Source organism: Perca flavescens, chromosome 7 (assembly GCF_004354835.1).
Source record: "Perca flavescens isolate YP-PL-M2 chromosome 7, PFLA_1.0, whole genome shotgun sequence".
Classification (NCBI taxonomy): Eukaryota; Metazoa; Chordata; class Actinopteri; order Perciformes; family Percidae; genus Perca; species Perca flavescens.
Window position 1 is genome coordinate 10643649 of NC_041337.1, and position 25456 is coordinate 10669104.

Below are 25456 nucleotides of genomic sequence, written 5' to 3' on the forward strand. Positions count from 1 at the left end.
AGTGAACATTTTTTTTATTTTTTTAAATGTTTAAATTATTACCTTCATAAAAATTCATCTCCCTACCTCCAAGTTACTGAAAACATGCTAATCAATCAAAATGAGAGATGAACACCACCTTAAAAGGTGTCAAATGTACCCAAAGAATTTCAAAATGAGTCACAATTTATGTATGCGTTAACAGGTACAAACAGTTCTCCAGGAACACACCAAACAGGCGGAAGTCATCTTGTTGATCTACAGAGGAGGTAAATGATTCACATTCGTTGTGGAGTCAGTGATTTTAGTAACTGTAGTATTCACTGTGGCTGAATTCATCTCAGTTATTTTCTCTCTCATTATCAGGCATCTATCACTCAACCATCTCCCCCGGCTCCACCCGGAGACTCCCTCCGCCTCTACTCCGCCCTCCTCCTCCACCTGTCGGTTCAGACATCTCCTCTGTGCTCCCAGAAGCACTGCCTATGCCCCGTACCTGCATCAGCAACCCTGCCTCCCCAGGCCCGATGCGCTCCTCGCTGATCCAGAGCACCAGTTTTTTGGAGTCGATTCCAGTGACCCTGACCATGGAACCCAAAGACTGGATCAACACGGGCCTGGAGGACGAGGCGGGCGGTGTCACAGTTCCTGACTCCGGTCTGGAGAGGGAAGGTGGGGAACGAACTTGGCCGCTCAGAGGGTTTGATGTGGAGCTGAGGAGAAAGCCAGGAGAGGGCTTTGGGTTCGTCATTGCATCTCAGGATGTGGAGAATGGCAAAGGTGAGAGCCAAATAAATACAACTATAGTGACAAATCACATTGTGCAACATGTGTATCAAGCTTTAAATATAGTACATGTTTTGCAAAACTGTATTTCTTTTCATGAATGAGAAGTGTAGTAGAAGTGTATGGCATTACGCAGCATTAGTTGAACTTTTTTTGGCCCAGTAGAACTGTTTGGTTAACTGCCCAGGGATACAGGTTTCATTTGGATGTCCTTGTGGACAGATGCACCATTAGGTAATTGCAGATTAAATAGTGGTGGTCACCATGGCTACATGCCACCAGATGAGTCATGATGCATTATCAACCCTTTTCTTATAAAGTATTTTCCCCCCAGGTTGATTTTATTGTTGAAGGATATTAGTTTTGGCATCCACTATTGTCACAGAGTAGTTTATCATGGAGTTCACTTTTGGCTAGCTAGCAGAAAACATAATTACCCAAGTGTGTATTTGCTGTCTATTTTCATGAAATGCTAAATGCAAATGCACTACCCATGAGATGTTTGATAGTTGTAGTTTTACAGGGGGTTATGTGCTGGGCAGTAACTTCCTGAAGTTTCAGCTTGGTGCCTGGCATTGGCAGTAACCTCATATTTATTGTGCAGACATCATGAGAGTGGTATTCATCCTCCCATCGAACTCTCAGCGATAAAGCAAATAAGTGTATTTCCCCAAATGTCAAAATATTCCTTTAAAGGTCCCATGACATGCTGCTTTTTGGTCAGTGGTCTCCCACTGTATCTGGAGTCTCTTTCCCGAAATTCAGCCTTGGTGCAGAATTACAGCCACTAGAGCCAGTCCCACAATGAGCTTTCCTTAGGATGTGCCATTTCTGTGTCTGTAGCTTTAAATGCTATTGAAGAGGAGAGAGGGGGGGCAAGGTGGAGGGTGGGGGGGTGGCCTTAACCAACTGCCACTTTGCTTGTTTGCAAGTCATGATGTCTTTCTCTCTCTCTCATGGGTGGGCCAAATTCTCTGGGTGGGCAAAGCAGAGAAAGGGGAGGTAACCTTGCTCCTTATGACCTCATAAGGAGGAGATTCCAGATCGGCCCATCTGAGCTTTCATTTTCTCAAAGGCAGAGCAGGATACCCAGGGCTCGGTTTACACCTATCACCATTTCTAGCCACTGGGGGACCATAGGCAGGCTGGGGGAACTCATATTAATGTTAATAAAGCTCATAAAGTGAAATTTTCATGCCATGGGACCTTTAAGATGTGAACAGGTTATTTACAATTATTTTTAGTCACGCTCTTTTTAATACAATTTCTCTCCAGCAAAAACGGATTTTGTTAAAAGTATCATGTCACTAGTATCGCACTCTGTTTTCTCGATCCGCTCTGACCTGATAGGACATTGAGGCTTGTTTATGTTCTGTCTGGCAAGTGAGCCCATCCTCCCCTGATTAGCTTTTAGTGTAGTGCTTATGAATAGCCGGTTAACCACAGCATCCCCATGATGAATTACCCCCCTCTTCTCTTCCTATGTGTTGCATTTGCTGCCCTCTATTCCGGTTTGATGCAGTTCATTTTGCTTTATGGGCCAAGCAAACGCTGTTATGTTTTCATGGTGAGATAAAGGTTGTAGGTGCACAGTTCTCTGCAGCACAGACACCCTCCCTCATCAAAACCTCCACTTTATTTTCACAGAAAGAACAGAGGGGACCTGTCTCTGCATATCTGCCTTTATCCTCTATCATTTCCTCTTCCCATCTCTCTCTTCCACTTCCTCTCATCAGTCTTTCTCTCCATCGCTCTTATCTTCACAGGTTCACACCTACTATTTCCCTTTCTCACCCTCTCTCTCTCTCTCTCTCTCTTTCTCTCTCTCTCTCACCCTTTTACTCTGCAGTAAAAGCGTCCAGTCTGGTTTTTCAAAAGATTAAAACTCTCCCCCTCTCTCTCTATCTATCTCTCTTTCCCTCCATCCCTCCCTCCCTCCGCCTCCCACCAACCTCTCCATTGCTCACTGAATGCTCAAGAGAAATGCCACACTGAACATTTCCCTCGCAGAGGATCAACAGAGGGGACAGCCAACCTGTGTTTCAGCTCCTGTTGACCGTTACATGTGAATCTCAACACCTTCAAGCTGCCCGACAAGGAACTGAGGATTTCATTTTTTGGTTGTTTTCTGCGCATGCTAATCAAAGAACCATGCTGGAGAGACTACAGTCTGCTTTGAAAACTGTGAAGGAGTCTAAACGTAATTATTCGCTCCACTTCTCGTTTCATGTTTACTAAAAAGAAAATGGGAGGCTACTGGTTTGGTGCAGTGTTTCACGTTCAGCTGTGTGCATGTGCTAGAGGTTATAATTCTGTGTTGCACGCTAAAGTTTGCTCGGTCAGATGTTGACTTTGGCAGTTTGAAAGTTACATCCACAGGCTCACATCTTCTAGATGTCAGATAGTTGATGAAACTGATGCTGTGGCAATACATATTGTGGTTATTTTGTTACAGTTATACTGGATGATGATTGCAGCAGCTAACAACAACAACGGATGTAAGGGAATTTAAAATATTTTTAATCCAGCCGGGTTTAAAGCAGCACACAACTTGGTGTGGTAATGGTCTTTGTATTAGAGCCATTAGTGAGCTACACAGGCAGAAAAATGAATGGATTTAACGGACAGTATTAGCAGTGCTGTCAGCATTAACTCTCCTGCACACACACTACTTGTATGAACGATCCTGCTAAAGATCAACAGTGCTCTCCCGCTCTCCAGCATGTACTGGACATGTGCAGGCTGCTGTGGGGATGTCTGCACCGGCTGATGCATCTGGGCTGCAGAGGGGGATTTTATGATGGCGGGGAGGGGGGGCTGCTCCCACTCCTGAGCTGAGTGGTGATCAGTGCAGAGCGTCAGAGGCTGGCTGGCTGGCTGGCTGCTGGGTATACTGCAGTGGGATTACTCTGGACAGGAGAACATGGAGAGCCAGAGGAAAAGACACTATGATACAAAGCAGTCCATTTGGATGCATCTGTGTGTAGTTTAAGTGTGTGTGCGTGCAATGTACATCTGTCCCAATCCCTCTGCGTGTGAGTCACTGTGTATGTGTGTGTGTGAGTCACTGTGTATGTATGTGTGTGTGTGTGTGTGTGTGTGAGAGAATGTGTGTGTGTGTGTGTGTGTGTGTGTATTTGTGTACGTGTGTGTGTGTATATGTGTGTGTATCTGTGGCTGTGTGTATTTTTGTGTGTGTGTGTGTGTGTGTGTGTGTATGTGTGAGTATCTGTGGCTGTGTGTTTGTGTGTGTGTGTATATGTGTGTGTATCTGTGGCTGTGTGTGTGTGTGTGTGGGTGTGTGTGAGAGAGAGAGAGAGCATGGCTGTTGCATGTGTATTCATGTGTTTGCTGACTGTTGGACTGATGTATTATGCATGGTAAGAAGACTATTTGCAAAGCTGCCTTGGCTTTGATTTGACCTGATTGCCGTTCCTGCCTGGGTCACAGATTAGGTCCAGATTGGAGATGGGTCTCTGGACTCTGAATTATAGGCTATACCTTTTTAACGGGATCATCATTCCAATGTGACATACACTTCATCTCATATTCCTAGCGCCCACAATTGCATTTTGGTTACATGGCGATTCATAAGACAGTTTAAACATGCTATTTATTTTTTCTGTCCTGGAGGGATGTTGACTGGGACGGCGGTTATTTACCTCAGCTGAATGAGAGTCTGAAAATGTTTATGCTGCCTGATGGGTTACATAAGGCCACTGGAAAGACTCTAGAGGGGCCAGCTGTCACCAAAGCCCAGCATATCCTCAAAGAGGGTTCAGGCAGAGCGCAATGGGGAGTTTACTAAGATACAGAACGAGGAACAGAAGATAGAATTAGAAGTCTACACAGACAGAGATAGACTGTCCAGCTAAAAACTGTAAGGAGCTTTTTAGTTGGTGCAGGAGATTAATGGAAGCAAATTTATTTTTAGGCTGCTCAATATTTTTCTCATCAACCCCAGACGCTGACCAGAGTGGAGCTTAATTGCGAGTGATCTCCTTGTACAGAAGATAAGACAAATTGAGTTCCTGAAGCTAATTGTTCCTCCTCACGTTGTATGCTCACTTCAATTCAGAGGTCAGTTTAATTGAACAAAAAGACAGGAACACTTGCACATCAACTGCAACCTCAGCTACACTCTCCTGTGTATAATAGCTCCCCAGGAGTGATATGTGACAGTGTAAGGGCTGGAAGATGATGGCCAGACCAGAAAGACCAGCAGAAATAACTTAATATTAAATATTAGTGTGTGTGTGTGTGTGTGTGTGTGTGTGTGTGTGTGTGTGTGTGTGTGTGTGTGTGTGTGTGTGTGTGTGTGTGTGTGCGCGTGCATGTTGTATGCTAGAGGCATGCTAATGCGGACAGACTGCAAGTTTGTGGATCTTAGACGAGCTGAGCATAAGAATCACTGTGTAAACCGAAGTGTAAATATCTACAGTCTGTTATGCAGTTTGACAGATTCGGGACAGAAAAATATTGCTGGAAAAGCTTGTGTTCCATCACAGTTTTTTTCTTGTGGAGGACGACAAATCATTGAACAGCGAAAAACAGTTCCTGGTGTGTCAGCGGATGGAGAGATAGGTTGATAGATGGGAAGATGAAAGAGCAGAGGAGAGTTTCAAGGAGACAGTGGGGGAGGTGTAAAGGAATTCTGGCAAACGCACCGGTGAAATAAATCTTCTTGCTTTTAAATTGATCTGCATTTGACCCCACTTGTTACTCACTGCCTTCAGATAAAAGCAAAGTTTTGGAACTCTGTGTTCCAGTTGCAACTTTATTTGAGTGTGAACTACTCAACAAGAAACTCAAGCAACAAGTCATTGAAGGTAGCAGTAACTGAAGTTAACGGATGTTTTCTGTCCTCTTTTCAGCTGCTTCACTTCTCCCTCACCGGTTTGTGACGGTACGACGAGGCAGCCCGGCGGCCAAGAGTGGTCAGATTCGGCCTGGAGATCGATTAGAGGCAGTAGAGGGACGCTCGGTGGTGACTCTGCCTCATCGGGAACTTGCTCAGATCCTTCGTCGAGCAGGAAACACTCTGCGCCTCACCATTGTCCCCCGACCCAGCACCTGTAAGCATAGACGCAAGTATCCAGGAAACACACACACACACACACACACACACACACACACACACACACACACACACACACACACACACACAAACACAAACATACATACATATACAGCCTGGTTCTTGACTTACAACCAAATTTGAATCATCATTTTTTTTCAGATTCTTCAAGCCTTTCAGAAACCACTGAGTATGACCCCGGTAACAGAGGCAGAAAGGGTCAGAGGTTGCGTCCAAAGGTGAGGGCAGCACCGTGATTAATAACATGTGCCTCATGATCACTTTATTGACTGGACTTTTGCTGTAGTTCTTATCGTATCCACTGTCTGTGTGTCATATTCCCTGCTGTGATGATGATCAGTCCTCCCTCTGTGCTCTCTCTGCACTCGTCTCCCAGCGTGACTCCAGGTATTACAGTGTAGACCTGGATCGTGGCCACTCAGGCTTCGGATTCAGCCTTAGAGGGGGCAGCGAGTACAACATGGGTCTCTACGTCCTGGGACTGATGGAGGGCGGGCCAGCCTCACGGAGCCTAAAAATGCAGGTGTGTCTGTTTACTGTAATGTATGTAATGTATGTATATATATATATATATACACACAGTACTGTGCAAACATTTTTAGGCAGGTATGAAAAAATGCTCTAACTAAGAATGCTTTCAAAAATGGAAGTGTTAATAGTTTATTTTCATCAACTAACAAAATGCAGTACAATGAACAAAAGAGAAATCTTAATCAAATCAATATTTGGTGTGACCACCCTTTGCCTTCAAGACAGCATCAATTCTTCTAGGTACACTTGTACAAAGTTTTTGAAGGAACTCAGCAGGTAGGTTGTTCCAAACATCTTGGAGAACTTACCACAGATCTTCTGTGGATGTAGGCTTCCTCAAATCCTTCTGTCTCTTCATGTTATCCCAGACAGACTCCATGATGCTGAGATCAGGGCTCTGTGGGGGCCGTGCCATCACTTCCAGGACTTCTTGTTCTTCTTTACGCTGAAGATAGTTCTTAAAGACCTTGGCTGTGCGTTTGGGGTTGTTGTCCTGCTGCAGAATAAATTTGGGGCCAATCATACGCCCCCCTGATGGTATTGCATGATGTGTTAGTATCTGCCTGTATTTCTCAGCATTGAGGACACCATTAATCCTGACCAAATCTCCAACTCCATTTGCAGAAATGCAGCCCCAAACTTGCAAAGAACTTCCACCATGCTTCACTGTTGCCTGCAGACACTCATTGTACCGCTCTAGAGCCCTTTGGCGAACAATCTGCCTTATGCTACAGCCACATATTTCCAATTTTTACTTATCAGTCCAGAGCACCTGCTGCCATTTTTCTGCACCCCAGTTCCTATGTTTTCGTGTATAGTTGAGTTGCTTGGCCTTGTTTCTATGTCGGAGGTATGGCTTTTTGGCTGCAACTCTTCTATGAAGAGTCTTTCCAGACTTCTCCGGACAGTAGATGGGTGTACCTTGGTCCCACTGGTTTCTGCCAGTTCTGAGCTGATGGCACTGCTGGACATCTTCCGATTTTGAAGGGAAATAAACTTGATTTGTTTTTCATCTGCCGCACTAAGTTTCCTTGGCCGACCACTGCGTCTACGATCCTCAACGTTCCCTGACTTTTTGCAAGTGTACCTATAAGAATTGATGCTGGTTTGAAGGCAAATGGTAGTAACAGTTGTACACACATTTTTCTTTTGAATAATACACAGCAAAACTTCCAACAGACATTTGATGAAGTTGGGGTTGATTAATAACAGGATACTTGTAATTACATACTATATACTTCTACTAATACAAAATAAATATGTGCCTGTACTGTATTTTGATGTTGTGTTACTTAAAAATGTGATTACAATATTTATTTTCATTTTGCAGACAAGCCTTGCTTTTGATAAACATTTCAGTTAAAGCAAGACACTTAAAATCCCTGAAAAAAAGCTTTTCTCAATAACAATAAATAAACAATCCCACTTCACATTGCCATGGATTACTGCGACACTGGGACAAAGTCATTGTACATTTCCTGCCATGATAAGTCAAAATGTCTGCTGTATCTTGGTTACTATAACAGGTTTATTAATCTCGCTTTCCCAGACCTTCCTCCACAGTGCTGCTGCGGGGGGTCTGACTAGTCCACACAGCATTCCAGGATGGGAGAAAAACGTGGTCTGGTTTATTGGCATTTCTTTAAACCAATCACAATTGTCATGGGCGGCGCTAAGCTCCGGGCAGCGGAGCCACGGTGCCTCTGCCAAATAGCCTCGGCTGTGTACATTTGTTTTAGTTGTGCAAGAGAAAACTCAGATTGGACAGATAGTCTAGCTAGCTGTCTGGATTTACCCTGCAGAACCATAGTCCTCATAAATCCGCCGGAGTTTAGAAATACAACCCAAAGAAAGCATAAGTTAACGGACACCCGGCCGAAAAGAGTGACATCCGGCTGAATATCCGGCGGCGACGGAGCAATCCCGAAAGTGGAACGTCGTGGATATAGACTACAGGTTTATATTACAGAATATTCCGTTATTTGTACGAGATAATACATATTTACATATTTAATGCCATGGGCGTTGTGTTTGTGTGTTTGGGGCTGCAGGTGAGCGATCAGCTTGTGGAGATCAATGGGGACAGTACAGCAGGGATGACCCACAGCCAGGCGGTGGAGCAGATCCGCAGAGGAGGCCACCGCATCCACCTGATCCTCAAGAGAGGAAACGGCTATGTGCCTGACTATGGTGAGACACAGTGGAGGGATATTTCAGGGATGTTACCACCTTGTGTTTACAGGAAAAATTCTAAGCATGGAAATACACTGCTAAGCATAACTGAATACACCCATGCTAAAGTTGAGTAAAAAGAGGAATAAAAAAGTCATCTTTTGGAAATTGATCTTAATGCCTTAATTTAAAAAATTAGGAAAAATCCAACCTTTAAGTAAGTATTTTATTTTTAAAGGCCAGTTATTTCATGGATCCAGGATACTATGCAACCTGATAAAGTTCCCTTGGCCTTTGGAATTAAAGTAGCCCTACATCATCACATTACCTTGGCATGGGAAAAGTACCCCATGCCAATCTCTAGGTATGGTGAAGGGCATGTGATGATGTGGGGCTATTTTTATTCCAAAGGTCAAGGGAACTTTATCAGGATGCATAGTATCCTGGATCCATGAAATAACTGGCCTTTAAACATAAAAATCTGCCTGACTCTATGGGAATTTAACATAGGGGTGTGTATACTTATGCTCCCTGTATTTTAAAGAAGAACATTTATTTATTTACGATACATTATTCATTCACAAAGAAAATTGGTGTCCTTAAAGGTTGGATTTTTCCTCATTTTTTTAGTTAAGACATTAAGATCAATTTCCAAAAGATGAATTTTTAATTCCTTTTTTCAGTCAACTTTAGCATGGGTGTATTCACTTATGCTTAGCACTGTATATGATATTTCAAATTCAAGACATTCAAAAACTTGAAAACCTTGTGTCTTTTGCATGTGATGCATTTGTCTTGGGTGTGTTTTTTCTTCTTTACCTGTGGGATTGATTCTAACTAACATACTTTTACCTTTTTACTTTTTCTTTTTCTTTTGTGGGGTTTCCCACCTTTTAACCCATCTGATCCTCTTTTTTTCTGCTTTTGACATTCCCACACCACATTTTCCCTCTGGATTTGGCCTGTCTTGGTTTTCCTTTTTTTCCCCCCAAACATTCCTTTCCTTTCTTTTCTTCTCCTTTTCTCTCTCTCTCTCTCTCAGTGGAGCTCTCCAGTTTGTCTCTATGTATGACCAACTCCAAACTAGGCGAGCCTTGCTTCTATGTCATTGGACGGACAGAGAATACGCGGTTGGTAATGGTTCCTGTTAGTTCTCCCATTTTCTGTCTCTCTACTGTACATTCCTCTACTCAGTCACCACTGCTGTCTTCACTCGTAGTGAAGCATACATCCCAGCCTGTGTGTTGGACCTCCTTCTTATAAGATCATCTTTATTATCAACTTAAGTGATGCTGTAGAAATGTACAATATTATACTGATTTCTTGCCCAATTTAGTTTCCCTCAAACCTACCTCTGAACAGGCTGCACCAGCTTCACAATTTGTAAGCACCCTGAATGATGTACCAAAAAGAATGGTACCAATGACACTATTATGGAGCATACTAATTAGATGTGTGCCATATTTCAAATTAAGGATTATCTGAAGGTTGCACTAAAATAGAAAAGCAGTTGTTGTTACACAAGCTGACCAAATGCACTGACAAAAAACAATTCTGGATTTCAGAGGTCCTTAATAACAGATTACATAATGCTCTCTGCCGGAGATTTTGCTTTTCCTCTCTTTCACCTGCCTATTCAGTCGGTTTTCTCCTCCTCTCTCCAACCCCCTCTCTCCATGTAATGTGTGTCCAGGCCGTGAGCAGAGAATCGCCCCCCCCTCCCTCCTGCATCACCCCAAGGAGCAGGGTTTGGCTGCAGTAGACTCCACCGGGCGGAAGGGGCGCAGCTCCAAGCAGAAGAGGAGAAGCAGTTCTTCAGATGGACGTGAAAAAGAGGAAGGGACAGGAAGGTGCAGAAGAAGACGGGGCTCAGAGGGAGGAGGAAGCCCGGCTTTACAAAGCCCCATCTCTGAGCGGGAAGAGAGGTCTCGGGAAGCCAGGGACAAGAGGAGGAGGAGGAGGAGGAGGAGGAGGAGGAGGAGAAAGAAAGAGTCCCAGAGTTTACCCAGAGATGCCCTCAGGAGTTATGATGATAGTGACACAGATAGAGGGACAGTGAGGGGAAGGAAACGGGAGAGGGAGAGAGGGAGGAGCAAAAGCAGAGAAGGCCAAACTGAGGAGAGGGTGAGGAAGGCAGAGGGTAAAGAGTCTGAGGAGAAGGAGGGAGAGCATGAGGTGCCTGCTGTTGAGGAAAAGGTGGAGGAAGGAGAGGAGAGAGTCAGTTTAGAGATAGAGGAGAGTGACGATGATGTTTTCTTACCTATTCCAAGTCTCAAGCAAAAGCTTCCCACACCCAAACAAAACTGGGAGGTGATGTATGATGAAAAGTGGGACATGGCAGCAGAGTACCGGGAGCAGGAGAGGCCACGGGGTGATTACACGGGTGGCAGCAGAGAGCCAGGGCTGAATGAGGATCAGCAAGACGACAATGCCCAAAGCTGGCGTGTCGAGAGGCCTTCCCGAAGCGTTGCTGCGATAGATCCGGTGTCACAGAGAAAGCACTTCTCCTTCCTCGCCTCCAAACTGTCGGTAGAGCAGCTTGACGATGATGAGTTAGAGTCCGGAGGCAGCGAATCTGACAGCAGCGTGTCGGCTGCCAGCATCTCGGGCCTTTCTCTGGCCGCCACAGAAGCTGGCGAGCACAGGGTAAAGGTGCTCCCAGGCCCTTGGCTCCCACCCAGCCAGCAGAGGCTTGCTCAGGTCGTGGAGGGTGACAGGCGCCCCGGGAGGCAGACAGGGCAGGCAGGAGGGAGAAGCGCTGTCTTTTAACTGGAAGTAGAGCACGCAGCAGTATCAGATCCTGTCAGTCTCACACCGTTAGACCTCGACTTGTTTTTCTGCAGCTACCCACACAACCAACATGTTCTCTCAGTCACTTTGATATCTACAGTATGAAGTCATATTCTTTGTGCCTTTTTAGAGCTGACCTCTGGCTGATGTTAAATGTCAAAATCACAACTTGTAAATGACACCAACATGGTAAAGTTATGTCTGTTTTGCTGGTGAAAAAAACCCAATAACATTGTCTTTTTTTTTTCGGAGGCACTGTTGCCCTCACTATGTTTCACTCCTCTCCTTACTTTTGCAGCATTAGTAATTAGGAAATGTTTCCCGGACAACAAGGTATTTCAGACACCTTGGTTTAACCTACTTCCTATCTCTCAGTCACCTCTCGGCATCTCTGTCTTTGCGCCGCTTTAGCAGAGTAATCCTCTCTAAAGTACCGCCCTACTGTACAAAGACATTCATGTATACCTCATGAAGATACTGAGCAATAAAAATGCAACTGTCCAAGACTATCAGCCATCCGTTCCCACTGCACTGCACCACATCGATCTGGCCGGTAACACGTTTGTAAAATATCCTCTTTGTCTTATGTGGACACTTGCCTCGACTTGTAATGTTGTTCTATATAACTGAATATTTGATTGTGATAATGCAAATCCCTTTTAACAGCAGGTGTGACATCTATATTCTGTAAATATTTGTAGAGAAATAAATGACAGAACCTATTATAAATACTATACTAACTTGAGCCAAGCCCTGATCTGTATTACTTTATTGTAATACACCATGATAAGTCTATATATATATATATAGACTTATCATATATGCAGTATATCTATATATTACATAAAACAGCTTCCCAGTCATTTTATTTATTGTGTGATGAATTTTTGTGAAAATTGGTATATAGCTTATGTGATGGCTCAAACTATAAACACAGACTAAGAACTATATTGTACCTGCCCTGTTCATAAATGAATGTTTTGTAATATGCTGCTTAAGTGTGAATTAGGATACTCTATGTTGTACCCTATTTCAGAGATCGGTAAAAGAGTCCCAAAATATGCATCCGGTGTGCATATTTCAAGTACTGTTAATATTGTGTATCTGGGGTCAGAACAAAAACACTGTCTAGATTCGAGAGAGTGCTGTGCCCTTCGTGCCACGTACAGTTGCCTTGGTAACATAAACCACTTTATCCTAACCACACATTTTTCTTACTGTGAAAACCATTGCTCTGAGGTTTCTAATACCACAGTAAGGTAGGCTGTTTAGTTTTTTTTTTCAGTCATGCCAAAAAAGGCTCTTACTGTAAATCCACAAGAATAATCATGATTCCTAATCACCTTTGCAGGATCTGAGCTCAGTGTTGCGTCTAAGATGGCAAAATAGCACATCATTTTGTTTTGCTCTCTTTATACACATTCTGTTATAAAGAAACACATCCAGGCTGAATGGATATTGTGAGATGTTATTTTTCTATGAAATTGTCTTTTTTGACTCAGGTTTTTGCTCTAGATAAGCCATTAGGAAGAAAAGCTACAAAGTGACTTCACACCATTTTCATAACACAGAGTGGATTCATATTATTTAAATGTAACGTTGATTCGTTATGGCAGCATTTGGAGATGGAGACTGTTACGGATGTTTGTTACCAGCCCATAACTATTAAGGTTGATGCTATAAGTGAAGTCCTTCATTGGTACACAAACCACAGAACTGAAATGAAGTGCTTAGTGTGCCCTGCCCATTTGTTTGCAGTGCTGTGCCGCCCAGAAATGGTAGTACAGTGACCAAATCAACACACTATTGCCCAACCAATGACCATACAGAGTAGCTCGGTAGCCTATATGTAAGACTTATTTTATAACGTTTTCTAATGTTCTTTTTTTAGACTTTCATTTCCTAAGGGGGATCATATGGCCGAACTGTAAACACATTCTAATAAAACTGCAAATAAACTGCTGAACTCATTCCCTCTGTGGTCATGCATGTCTTTCTTTTATTGCTTTTTTTTTAACACCAGGAGAAAAAAAAGTAATGGACAGCAGATGGCAGCAAAATGATAGGCTAGTATATTTAGGAGATATGGGATTTGTGTGTGTGTGTGTGTGTGTGTGTGTGTGTGTGTGAGAGAGAGAGAGATATTTTAAGGATCCCATCGGCTGTATATTCAGAAACAGGATGAGATGTGTGCATGAGAATAATAAATTAAAGATTGTAAAACCCTGCCGTGGTTGTTGGCGTACCAATCTGATTATTTTCCAGAGATCAACTATTAAATCTACTTTTTGCGAGAACATGGATTTTCCATTTTCCATGTACGCTCACCACTCCTTCCAATTATAGTTTCCTATACTGTAGAGCAGAGCAACCTCACCTGTGCGAGCTATAATATTAAAGGCTAAGAGAGAGAGAGAGAGAGAGAGAGAGAGAGAGAGAGAGAGAGAGAGAGAGAGAGAGAGAAGCGGGTGAATTTATAGTCTCAGTTCACATATGAGCACTTAAGTACTGTCACTAAAAATAACATCGCTCCGAGGCCTGCCTTTCTCCCATGTTGTCCTAAGCCGCATCCTTCTGTTCCTGTCAGCTCAGACGTCAAAAAGCACCGCACTAATAACAGCGCTGCTCCCAATTCAGGGATTAAATTAGTAGGCTGGACCTAAACTATTAAACGACTTCAAGTCAAGATTATTATAGGTCATAGAGAATTGTTGAACAGAGTAAAAGGTGGCACTTTTTCGCATTACATTACAGCATATAGTATTGTTTTCTACATACACTTCGGATTCGTAAGCGCTCAACAGGGTCCCTGAAGTGCGCAAAGTTACAAGCAACGATGCAAAATGAGACTTTAATTGTACCTTCAAAATAAAATGTCATCCGTAGCCTACACTTGGTCATAAGGTTTTCATTCTACTGAGCATTTCCTCCAATAATTTGGATCATAAATGGACTTGTTTGTTGTGTACCTAAATTAGCGTGTTAACAGAATGATGAATGTATGCTGTGTAGAGAGTCATTTTTGGGAAAATGCTGATAGCCAGTGGAAGACTACGGCTGCCTGTGGGGCAGGGGCGAAACAATAATTAAAAAGGGCATCAGCTGCATGTGATGGGGCACCTGTGGGTACAGTTTATTATATTTTCTTGCACCAGTGACCTGCAATATTATTTTGAACATTTTGAGGGGTTTCACACTTTATTAATACTTTAATCCATTTAAGTTTGTTATCCATTAAAATGTACCGATTTTAACAGAAAGCATGCAGATTATCCATTAAAAATTCTTGTAAGGGGCATCCTGGTAGCTCACCTGGTTGAGTGTGCGCCCCATGTAGGCTACTAAGGCTCAGTCTTTACCGCAGCGGCCCAGGTTCGATTCCAACTTGCGGCCCTTTGCTGCTTGTCATCTATAAGAGCTCAACAAACTAATCCATTAAAATACCACGAATAACATGAAAGGTAGGATTGGCTCAGATGACGGCCCAACATTGTTTTTTACATTTATGACGGTTTAAAAAAAAAAAAAAAAAACTTAAAGGGAGGAGATAATCAATTAAAACCCATTAATTGCAATCTATTTATTCATTCATTAATTAACCTGATGATTTAAATACTCAAATGGCTCAACAAAACTCTGAAATAGTCTGGTGTAAGCCTACAGATGATCAAATATTGGCTGTTAAATTGTTGTGTTTAAGTTTGCTAACTCATCAAGATGGATTATTTACCTAGTAGCCTACTCTGATTTCTCTTGTTTTGTGCAGAACATGTTATGTTTATCAATTTTTTTTGTAGACATGAATGAAAATCGGGCTGGGTTTACCCAGTCTAGGAATGAAGGGGTGTAAAGGGTATATGTACACTGTAGCCCAGGATCTGGGTTATATGTTTTGTCTAAGACAATGCAGGCTGTATGCTGGACACAATTAATAAAACAAACTTTTGTTTTATTCATTTATTTATTATCTATCTGGGTTTTCATAAAAAAAAAATATCTTGCAAATACATTCTTTGTTTTTCACCTGCAGTCAACACATAGATTGAGTCAACGCCATAGAACAGTCACGCGGTTACTCTTTTATTTTGAAACTCTTGGCCGGATGTTTGATATGATTGTGGCTGCCTTTACAGCGACCATGACGCGCTCAGAGGATAAACCGCAAGCATCGCTGCAGCTCAGACGCTCGAGGAGCGAAACGTCCGTGTGTTTGTGCGCCACCTCAGAGAAGATTCCCCGCTCCACTCCTGCGTGGATTACCGACCTGACGCAGCCGGAACTCGTCTCAGATAAGTAGGAACAAACTCAACCTGTTCGTTTTAAAAACCGATTCCAGATCAGCGCCGAAAGCGGCAAACACCAAAGTACATTTCAAAGATTTGGCACAGCCTAATTGAGACTTTTTCGGGCAGTCGATAATATTCCGGATAGCTGTTGGTCCTTAAGAGGTGACAATTTTTTATTTTTTTTTTTTTTCATCTTCAAGCCCAATGTTTATGAATGCGTGACGTGGAAGTAAAGTGCATTATTCTTGGATGAAAAAAGCCCAGAGACACGCACACTTTGGGAACTAATCTGAATAGAAAGCACTGGGATGTAGTTTCGTCGGACCAGAAGGGGAGGATCTGGACCTCGGGAATGAACTTAGTAAGCCACCTCTGCTTACTTTCTGCGCTATAAAGACACACCAAGCCATGGGTTGAAAGTGACGATGATAGACTGCGGGGATGTTCAACGTGGGAGGGAGCAGAATTTTCAGTGTTATGTAATGATTGACAGTGCCTGATAATTAGCGGTACATCATCATTTACATCCTCCCCCCCCTCCCCCCCCCCATCACCCCTATTCCCCCCTTCCCCTGTTGGTCGAGGAGGCTAAAGAGCTCTTGATGTGTATGTGAGGTGTTTCCTAATGAACTAAAAGCTGCTCTTGAAGTTAATGAGCAGGATATGTCACAGGTCAGTGGATACATTGATATTCTGCTTATTCCTTTTGTATATTTATTTTTTTTGCTCAGAGAGCCATTTAAGCAAATTCGTTACGGATCTGTGATCAGCCTCATTTAGACAATACTTACCTCTGTCACCCCCTCCCCCATCCAATCTTAGTCTGTTTTTAAACATTTTTGCTTCACCAGTTATTATTATTCATCATGATGCCCCAAACTCTTGACCCACTCCATGCTGATTTGGCATGGTCTTTCAAAATGACCGTGACTTCAGGAAAACAGAAAATCAACAGTGTCTCTTTGAGCTTTGAACTCTGTTCTCGGCATTGCAATGTTTTTAATGGCTACTAAGATGCTGTAATGCACATTTTTGCCCTCAGATTTGGGGATATGTAGTCATTCTGAAATTCTCAACCTCTTTAATCTCTGTGACTTCCTGTTTCTGAAGATCTGAAGCCATTAGTTAATCTTCACTAAAGCCTTCGTTGGTCCCTCCCTCCCCCCCACTCATCAGGGCTGGTGGGGGGGGTGGATCTCGGCCCCCACGGGGTCGAAACTGTGGTGGTGGTGGCCGGTGGTGGTCATACCCCCCGAGGCAGGGCTCCCACCATGGAGACCAGCCCAGAGAGCCCCAACCGGGCAGTGGAGTACCTCCTGGAGCTCAACAACATCATTGAGAGCCAGGCCAAGCTCCTGGAGACCCAGCGCCGGCGCATCGAGGAGCTGGAGGGCCAGCTGGACCAGGTCAGCCAAGAGAACCAGGACCTGAGGCATGATCGCAGCCCACGGACGCCTGCTTCAGACACTCCCGAACAGAACCACAACCATAGCCAGCCTCTGTCCCTCCCCATCCATCATGGCGGTGGTGGTGGTGGTGGTGGTGGCGGCGGCGCCGGGAACGGTAGCACTTCGACGGCTCAGGCAACAGCTGCATCAACTCCAGGGCCCAGCAGGGAGAGGAGGATTCACACCAGGCTGACCCGAGGTCTCTCCTGCAGCTCCTCCACCAACGAGCGAGACCGGCTCGAGCGCACCGACAGCACAGACACCAACGCCAGTTCAACCATACGGAGAAAGTAAGTTCTTTTCTTACACAGAAGCCTCGTCTAGTGGTTTGATCTTCCACCAATGAATGACGGCTTCATGTCATATCACAGGAATGTCTGAACAGCTCGTCCAAGTTGCTCTAAATTGTAGTGACGAACACATTCCGCACAACATCACAACGCGTGACACAACATGTGTGTGTGCTAAGCCCACATAAAGATATTAAGCCTTTTCTAGTCAGATAATCCTCACAGAAATGGCTCTAAACCTATGAAGGGATTTTCTTTTTTTTTTTTTTTTTTTTTTTACACACCAGTGCTGGAGGATTACGGGTAGAGTGTGTATAAGTGCGTAAGGTGTCCATTTCATCGTGCTGTGTGTGATGTTTGCCTGCAGAGGGATGGATTTGTGTAATGATCACAGTGCATTATGTGCGGTGCGTAGGAGTTGCATCGTAGTATGCTGAGGAAAACTCGAGTCCAGGCAGGAGGGTTGTGGGTCTTTTTTTATGGTCACCTGAACTTTCTGGACCAGTGAAGCCCTTCTGTATGAAAAATCCCCCGCCCCACCCCCCTCCGCCCAAACACTCAAGGCTGACCTGAAGTTAAAGTGCTGCAAACACAGCTTTGGCAAACAGCAAGTGCATCTGTCTTCGCTTTTACTTAACCATGCACACGCACGCACACACACACGCACGCACGCACGCACGCACGCACACGCACACACACACACACACACACACACACACACACACACACACACACACACACACACACACACACACACACACATTTCGCTTACTATCTGTTTTCTTATCCCAATCCTCTCGCCAACGATTGATTCAGACTTGACCAAATCCCTTATCGATTACAGTTGTCTTTTTTCTTCGCTGTCTGCCTTTCCGGCCCCCTCCCATCATCCCTGGGGGTGTCTTAGTCATTAGAAAGAAGCACATATTAGTTATTTATGTAGGTGTTAAATGCAGTGATGAATTGTAAATGTAGATTGTGCTGATCCTCCCTTGGTTATTGCCTTTAGCGATTGGAGCTGACTTTGAATCCAGGCTCAGACAGGCGTATCATATGAAGTGTCACATTTAATAAAGAGTCCACCCGCACAGCAGAGCCGGATTGTCCCTGTCTGGCTGGGACTCAGCCTAACCCAAAACTGGCCTATTAGCTCAGGTCAGCGACAAAACCCTCTCCTCTGATCATGGATCAGATATGAACATGAATTTCTCCATCGTCAGTGCCAGTGACACTGCAAATATGGCTCAGATCAGAGGAAGAGACAGAAGGAAGATGTGGGAGAGGCATGGGGGAAAGGAAAAAGATGACAAGGGGGAGGAAAGTGACTGGGCGACCTTACTGAGTGGGCCTCAGTCTAAAAGAGAAAAGATGGAACACACACACTGATTTGCCATCTGTCAACAGGCTGTGTGTGTGTGTGTGTGTGTGTGTGAGAGGGAGAGGGGAAGTCCGGGCCAGAGAAGGCAAGGCTCTGAGAGCTGCCTTTGTTTTTGTCCAATTAGTTTTTGTTCCTCCAGGAGGAGTCCTTATCTCTGCCCTGCGCTCCCTGTTCCTCACATAACTCACAATTTTGATTCCGGACAAAGGAACTGAATCGACTGTCCCCATTTCTTTTAGCCGTGCGTGCAGCAACTGCATCAAAACAAAGTCGCTCCTCTCCTCTTCGTTCTCCCAGCGGCACGCCAAAAAACAGCTGTCCCAAAATGCTTCCCTATTTCATTCCTCTCCCCCTGTTAATGGCAGTGTGAACAATGTGAGTCTGAGGCCTTGGGGTGAAAATGATTTTTCGACACAGCCTCCTCCAAGAAGTAGCAGGGTTGAGGCAGATGTTTTTTTTTTTTTTTTTTTTTTTTTTTACAATATATTTTATTAATTTTAAACAAACAACAAACCAACAAGCCCAGCTATTACCACCATACAAAACAGGGGGAAATCATTCACACACACAAATTGCACACTTCATGTCACATCACATAACCTACATTGTTTACAACAAAAAAAAAACAAAAAAAAAAAAAAAAAAAAAAAGGGGGTTTATGACTTATTGGTGAAGACAAAATGTGGTCTCCCATCCTGCAGCAAACCAGCAAGATCACCAGGAAGGTAATCAAGAAAAGGTTGCCAGATATTATAAAACCAGTTGGTATTGCCCCTTAATGTGGCACTGAGGCGTTCCAGAGGAAAAACCTTAAGTATTTCTCTGTACCACTGTGTGACCGAGGGAGGTTTTGGCAGATGTTTTTTTGTTTTTATTTTGGGAGAGGTCATGCAAGTGCATTTTGGATGCGCCTGTGTTTGTGTGTGTGTGTGTGTGTGTGAGAGAGTGTGTATCTTTATATAATGTATGTGCTGCTGGTACAAAAATGTGGGAAAGAGGGTGGTAGGTACACACAGAGTGCATGAGAGATTAATCAGTGCAACCAGAGTATAATTACCACTGGCCCAAGGGTGATAATTACTGCTGTGTGTGTATACAGTATATGTGTGTCTTTTTTTGTGAGTGTGCACTGCACTGTAGGATATCACCTGGAACGTCCGTTGTTAGACAGCTAATGTGACCCTGCAGTCTGTCGCAATGATGTGACAGACCTCGCTGCATGGGTGAGAGATTGTATCCTGCATCGGGTGCTGCGTGCATGCAGCTGTCCTCACAGGATGAGAGGCAGGGGCAGCTAGAGGTCTTAGCAACAGCCCCAGTGGTGCTGCTACTCAGAGCGCTATTATTATATAACGGCATCAAGCAAAAAAAAAAGAAGAGGACCCGAACCCGAGCTGTCTTTTCCCTTCCACTTCACTGTCACAGTGGGAGTTCTCAGAAGCTCCAAAGAGCCCTGCAAAGGTGCTTGTGTCTCCGCTCGTCTCTCTATTCCACCATCCCTCCATCTATCTCCTTCTCCACGCAGGGCAATGTGGGTCGTTGTGCTCTACTACTCTCTCTGAAATGCACTTTCATTCTGTTTGGGGAATATGGAGAACAGTAATGGACTTTTGTTTCAGAAGGTGCTTTATTTGCTAATTGTGTGCAGCTCTACTACACATAACCTTTACAACCCCAATCCACTCCTTCTTTCTCTCTCTCTCTCTCTCTCTGTGTCTCTCTGTCTCTCTCTCTTTCTCTCTCTGTCACTCTCTCTTTCTAACTCTCTCTCACATACCCACGTACACACACTCACTCGCTCCCCCTCGCTGTTTCTGTTTCCCACTGCTGCAGATATGACTCAGAGAAGCTGAAGAAATTACTTTTGTGCTATTCTCTTTCCCTTCCTAAGCCGCTCTTATTCCTGCTATTAACTCGAGCACAGTTGTTGTTCGCAATTGAGTCGTTTTGAATATTCTTTCTTCACGCTAATAAAGAGCTCATAATATGTGTTAATTTTGACTAGCATTTTACCTCCTTTAGTAGCTAAGATAGCGCAGATGCCACTTCGAGCAGTAAAGTGGCCCCTGGCACATGTGTGGATAAGCACAGCAGTACTGACCTGCTCCGAACAGTCTGTGTGATGTGATGGGAGGTACTGTAATCTATCCTCTCTGGACTCACTGTGAAATACAGTGAAGCTGCCATTTTCTCAAGAACCCAGTTCTGCTCCTCTTTATATGATCTATATTTAGGATACGTAGTGGATTAAACAATGTTTAATTTGGGCCCGAATTAGAATATCACCCAAAGTGCTAATGATTACTGTGATGCAGTGTAGCTTGATGTAAATTTAAATGATGGATGTGTGTGTGGGAGGCACGTGTACGTGGGTGGTGTTTTTTTGCCTTCTCCTCGCACGAGTGCAGTGAGTGTTCATGGCTTCATACAGTGTGTGCAGATGGAAAATCTTTTTTCATTTATATTTAGTCGCATGTTACCCAGGATTCACGAGAATACGTATAGTCCAAGTGTTAGTGGCCCAATGAAAAGTGAGAGTCTGCATTTCATCCCCATTTAGTAGACTGACCAATGATATCGGTCTCTCTCTGCAGATGGTCATATTGATCACAATGAGGCGCTCAGGACTTTAAGCTTAATGCGCAAACTAGTTTTTTGTATTAATATGCATATTACATAAAAGTAAGGTAGAAGGATTCGCAGGCTTCACAGTTAGATTTGATATGTTACTGCGGTGTCACGTTTCATCTACTTTGAACCGTTTTTTGGCAGCATACTGTATACTTCATTGTACATAAGTGACTCGATGTGGCAACAGAAGCAGCATGTCAGCAGAAAGACAATAAAACTCATGGTTTACCACCTACAATAGGAACCGAGGAGTCTCAGGCTGCATATTGTTATACCTACAGACATAACCTTGCCTCTGCCTTCCTTATTCCATACCTAGCTGTCTACAAGTATCTTTATCTCACCCTCTCCTATCTATACCATTACATCAGACTTTTTTGATGAACGGTAAGGAGACAATTGAGTAGCTGTAATGTAAATTTCTTTCACAGGAAGTGAAATGCTCTTGGACCTGGAGTGCTGTGAGAGATATAGTTGCTGTGGAAACTGTAAAGCTGTCCTCCAGGCAGTTACGATATTGCATTTCCGTCCTCCCTCCATCCTCTCCACCTCCAACGTACCTCACCTATCCAGGGGTGGGAGGGGAGGAGGAGGGTGGGGGCAGCTAAATACCCTGATCCTGACACAACCTCCTCCCCCTCTTGCTCCCCCAAACCCCTCCCCCGTCTTTTGTTTCGTTTTAAATAGCAGCTGTGTACAGATAACAGTGTGTCCGAACAACAGCCGTGGTTAATTAGCGCAGAGATAAGCGGTCTTGCTTTGTCATTAGCGAGGAGGGCAGATCGCTAAGCCTTCTGTCAATCAGTGGGTTAAACATCACTGTGGATCCCCCCCCCCACCCCCAAAATGTCCTAGGGTTTCCACATCATACCGCTCCCTCGAGCAGGTCACCATTTGATCAACACAGGTGCATTTCCATAGTCTTCTCCCAGCTGTTACTATGACTTTATTCATTGTCTTTAAGGTTCAAACGCAGATAAGTGGCACTTTTGAGGCAGGATGTTTGTCAAACACTCATGCACACGTTCTGTGGAGCAGAATAGGGAGACTGGTTACCGTGGGAACGCTGTGAGCTCTTCTGTGAAGAACTCTGTGGGCGAGAGACACAGAATAGAGAGATGGAGAGAAATGAAGAGAAGAGAGGGTAGGAGTGGGAGCAGGAGCAGGGTGAAAGACAGAAACAGGATTGAATGACGGCTGGATGGCGATGGATGAGAAATATTGAAGACAGATGAGTGCGTTTACATTTTTGTTGCGCGTTACAGGTTCTCTTTCATTGAAAAGTTGGGATGTGGTTCCTCTGGCTGGCAACCACAGACAATTAGTCATCTGCTTTATGACCGGGATCTGTTTCTGACTTTACAGAATATTCCTTTGGTGATCTGCAGGGATATCATTTTCTGGAATTACTCCTTCAATGTCTCCCAAATCACATTTAAATGAAGTCTAACTGTTCTTCATTGGATGAATCATATCCAGTTGAAATCAAACACGCACGCACACCTATACACAAGTGCGCACATGCACACACACACACACACACACACACACACACACACACACACACACACATATACACACACACACACATACAAACACATACACAGTGATTCTCACACACACACATACACACACAGACACACGTGCAAACTACCTTACAGGGAGCAGCAGGTGCCTGGTGTGCGTAGTTGACTCGTAACTGTAACCGTGCCCCTCCTTGTCAGTGCTCTCGCCTGGCACTCCACGCCAAACGCCCACACAGGCAGTCCGCACTGTTGCCAAGCAGCAGGAGACTCAAGCTCACATTGGAAGGGAAGGCGAGGGGGGTGGGGTGTATAAAAACATGCTTAACTTTAGGCTACAATGCAGCGTGTGTGGTTATCAAATGTCTCTGTCAGCAGGAGTCAGGCGGGTCACACGCTGGAGGTGGGATGACGCAGTGCGCTCCCACACTCTTATTTCATAGACAATGGCAAAAAAAAAAAAAAGACGAGAAGAAAAAAACCCAGTGAAAGCTCAATTTGAAGTGGGTTGTACCGAAGCTGAATAGGGCGGGCAGATTTTCAAATTATACCCCCAGAAAAGCCACGTGGATGTTAATGGAAATGCTCTCTGTCCGTGTGTAAGAAAAAGCCCTCCACGAGCGGGCAGGTCATGTCCTCCTGTGATCCCAGCAAGTGTGCCTTGCTCCCACTCTCCTCGCTCATCTATACATAGACTCACCTACACGCTGACACCCCCATGCCACGGCACAGGTTCGAGGAAACACTCATTCTAGCAGCAATCGTCACTCCCATTCTGTTTCCATTTTCACATTCCTCCTCCCCTCTCCGTCCTTCTTCTTCACTCCTTTCCTCCTCTCTTGATTATTTTCACCCTTGCCCTCCTCCGTATTCAACCTCTCCCACTCTCATGTAGCTCGCTCTCCTCCCACTCTTCTTCCTGCCTCCAGCCTCTGTCAACTCACCGCTTTAAATACACGCCACCTCACACATTCTCCCAATGTACCACTTTTTCCTTTTGGCTTCCTGTGTCCTCTCTGCTCATTAACATCACAAACATCCTTTGACTCTGATTCATATCTTGATCTCTTCTCTTCATTATCTGTGTGTGCCTGCTAATGACCGAAAGAGAGATGTACACATACTAAAAGTGTGTGTGGGTAGTATTTGTTTTTAGTTTTTCTATGGAGGAGTAGAAGAAGGCGGAGGGCGATTGGGGAATTGTTTGCTTTTTTTAATGACACTTAGGGATTCAGGCATAACTGCTCATGAGGCAGAAATCAGATCTAAGATGAGCCTGTCAACACTCGCCACACTGGGGATAGTTAGCGCTGGTAAAATACAAATCTTGGCAGTGCAAGACCACACAGTGTGTATAAGCATGGCTCAGGCTCACATAACAGCGCCTCTGCTTCTCTTCACATCTCCATCCAAAGCTGAGCAGGTCATCGGGTTCACTTATCTCAGAATATTTTATTTCTCGGTCTTACACAGACCGAATACAGAGACATTACCAACACACAGATCACATCTTGTCAGGATATTCAGCCATATAGAATCTGTGCTTGTAAATTAAATGTCCCATGGCATGAAAATGTCACTTTATGAGGTTTTTTTAACATTAATATGCGTTCCCCCAGCCTGCCTATGGTCCCCAGTGGCTAGAAATGGCGATAGGTGTAAACCGAGCCCTGGGTATCCTGCTCTGCATTTGAGAAAATGAAAGCTCAGATGGACCAATCTGGAATCTTCATAAGGAGCAAGGTTACCTCCCCTCTCTCTGCTTTGCCCGCCCAGAGAATTTGGCCCACCCATGAGAGAGAGAGAGAGACATCATGGCTTGCAAACGAGCAAAGTGGCAGATGGTCAAAGCCACACCCCCAACCCTCCACCTAAGGAAAGCTCATTGTGGGATTGACTTTAGTGTTTGTAATTCTGCACGGAGGCTGAATTTTGGGAAAAAGACTTCATATACAGTATTAGGGGACCACTAATGCCTATATAAAAGCATCCAAAAAGCACCATGTCATGGGACCTTTAAACCTAAAACTTCCCAAGGCGCTGACATGTAACCTCTGTGTAATCTTTGTAAATAGGAACGAACAAGGCGCTCTTGTTCCACACTCTGCAGTTAAAATAGCCACTGACGGCTTATTCTCATGCAATTGGAACTTTTTATCATTTGCGCTAAGCAAACAAGCACTCCGCCTACATGATTACATCCTTAAACACTCTAATTTTTACCACTCTCCTCGTTCCCCTTTGTTTAGAAACCCTTGAACTCTTGCTAACAGCCCTGTTTAACGTGCCAGACATTCAAAAGGCAGAGTCAATTTTATATCCTGTCAAAATGAATTGTATTTGGGTTTATGATCAGTAGGATTAAAGGATAAGGCTGGTGATACTCTGTACTTTTGTTATTTTTAACAAATCCCATGAAAAGGTCAAAACCAACATTGCATTAGTCTTTCTCTCAATGTTTCCAACTTCCCTGTGGCTCTCAGGCCCGAGCCCATTTTTCCAGAAGATCAATCTTTAAACCTTCAATAAGTGATTTCTTTTTGG

The 25456-nt window shown here is 44.1% G+C and overlaps 2 protein-coding genes across 3 annotated transcripts in view; both read left to right on the forward strand.

Moving 5' to 3' along the window:
* Positions 1-13327, forward strand: part of magixb (MAGI family member, X-linked b) — a 44417-nt gene extending 31090 nt beyond the window's left edge. Inside the window, exons 12-20 of the mRNA XM_028582087.1 lie at positions 185-248; positions 346-759; positions 2413-2531; positions 2767-2965; positions 5640-5840; positions 6005-6081; positions 6240-6386; positions 8446-8584; positions 10260-13327. Coding sequence (XP_028437888.1) covers positions 185-248; positions 346-759; positions 2413-2531; positions 2767-2965; positions 5640-5840; positions 6005-6081; positions 6240-6386; positions 8446-8584; positions 10260-11335 — 2436 coding nt within the window. The 3' untranslated portion in view covers positions 11336-13327. The remainder of the gene's footprint in view (positions 1-184; positions 249-345; positions 760-2412; positions 2532-2766; positions 2966-5639; positions 5841-6004; positions 6082-6239; positions 6387-8445; positions 8585-10259) is intronic.
* A 2944-nt stretch (positions 13328-16271) lies between these two features.
* The window catches only part of iqsec2b (IQ motif and Sec7 domain ArfGEF 2b), a 28341-nt gene continuing 19156 nt past the window's right edge, over positions 16272-25456 (forward strand). For both annotated transcript variants that reach the window (XM_028582197.1, XM_028582198.1), the window contains exon 1: positions 16272-17380. In XM_028582197.1, the coding sequence (XP_028437998.1) occupies positions 16914-17380 (467 nt within the window). In that variant the 5' untranslated portion in view covers positions 16272-16913. The remainder of the gene's footprint in view (positions 17381-25456) is intronic.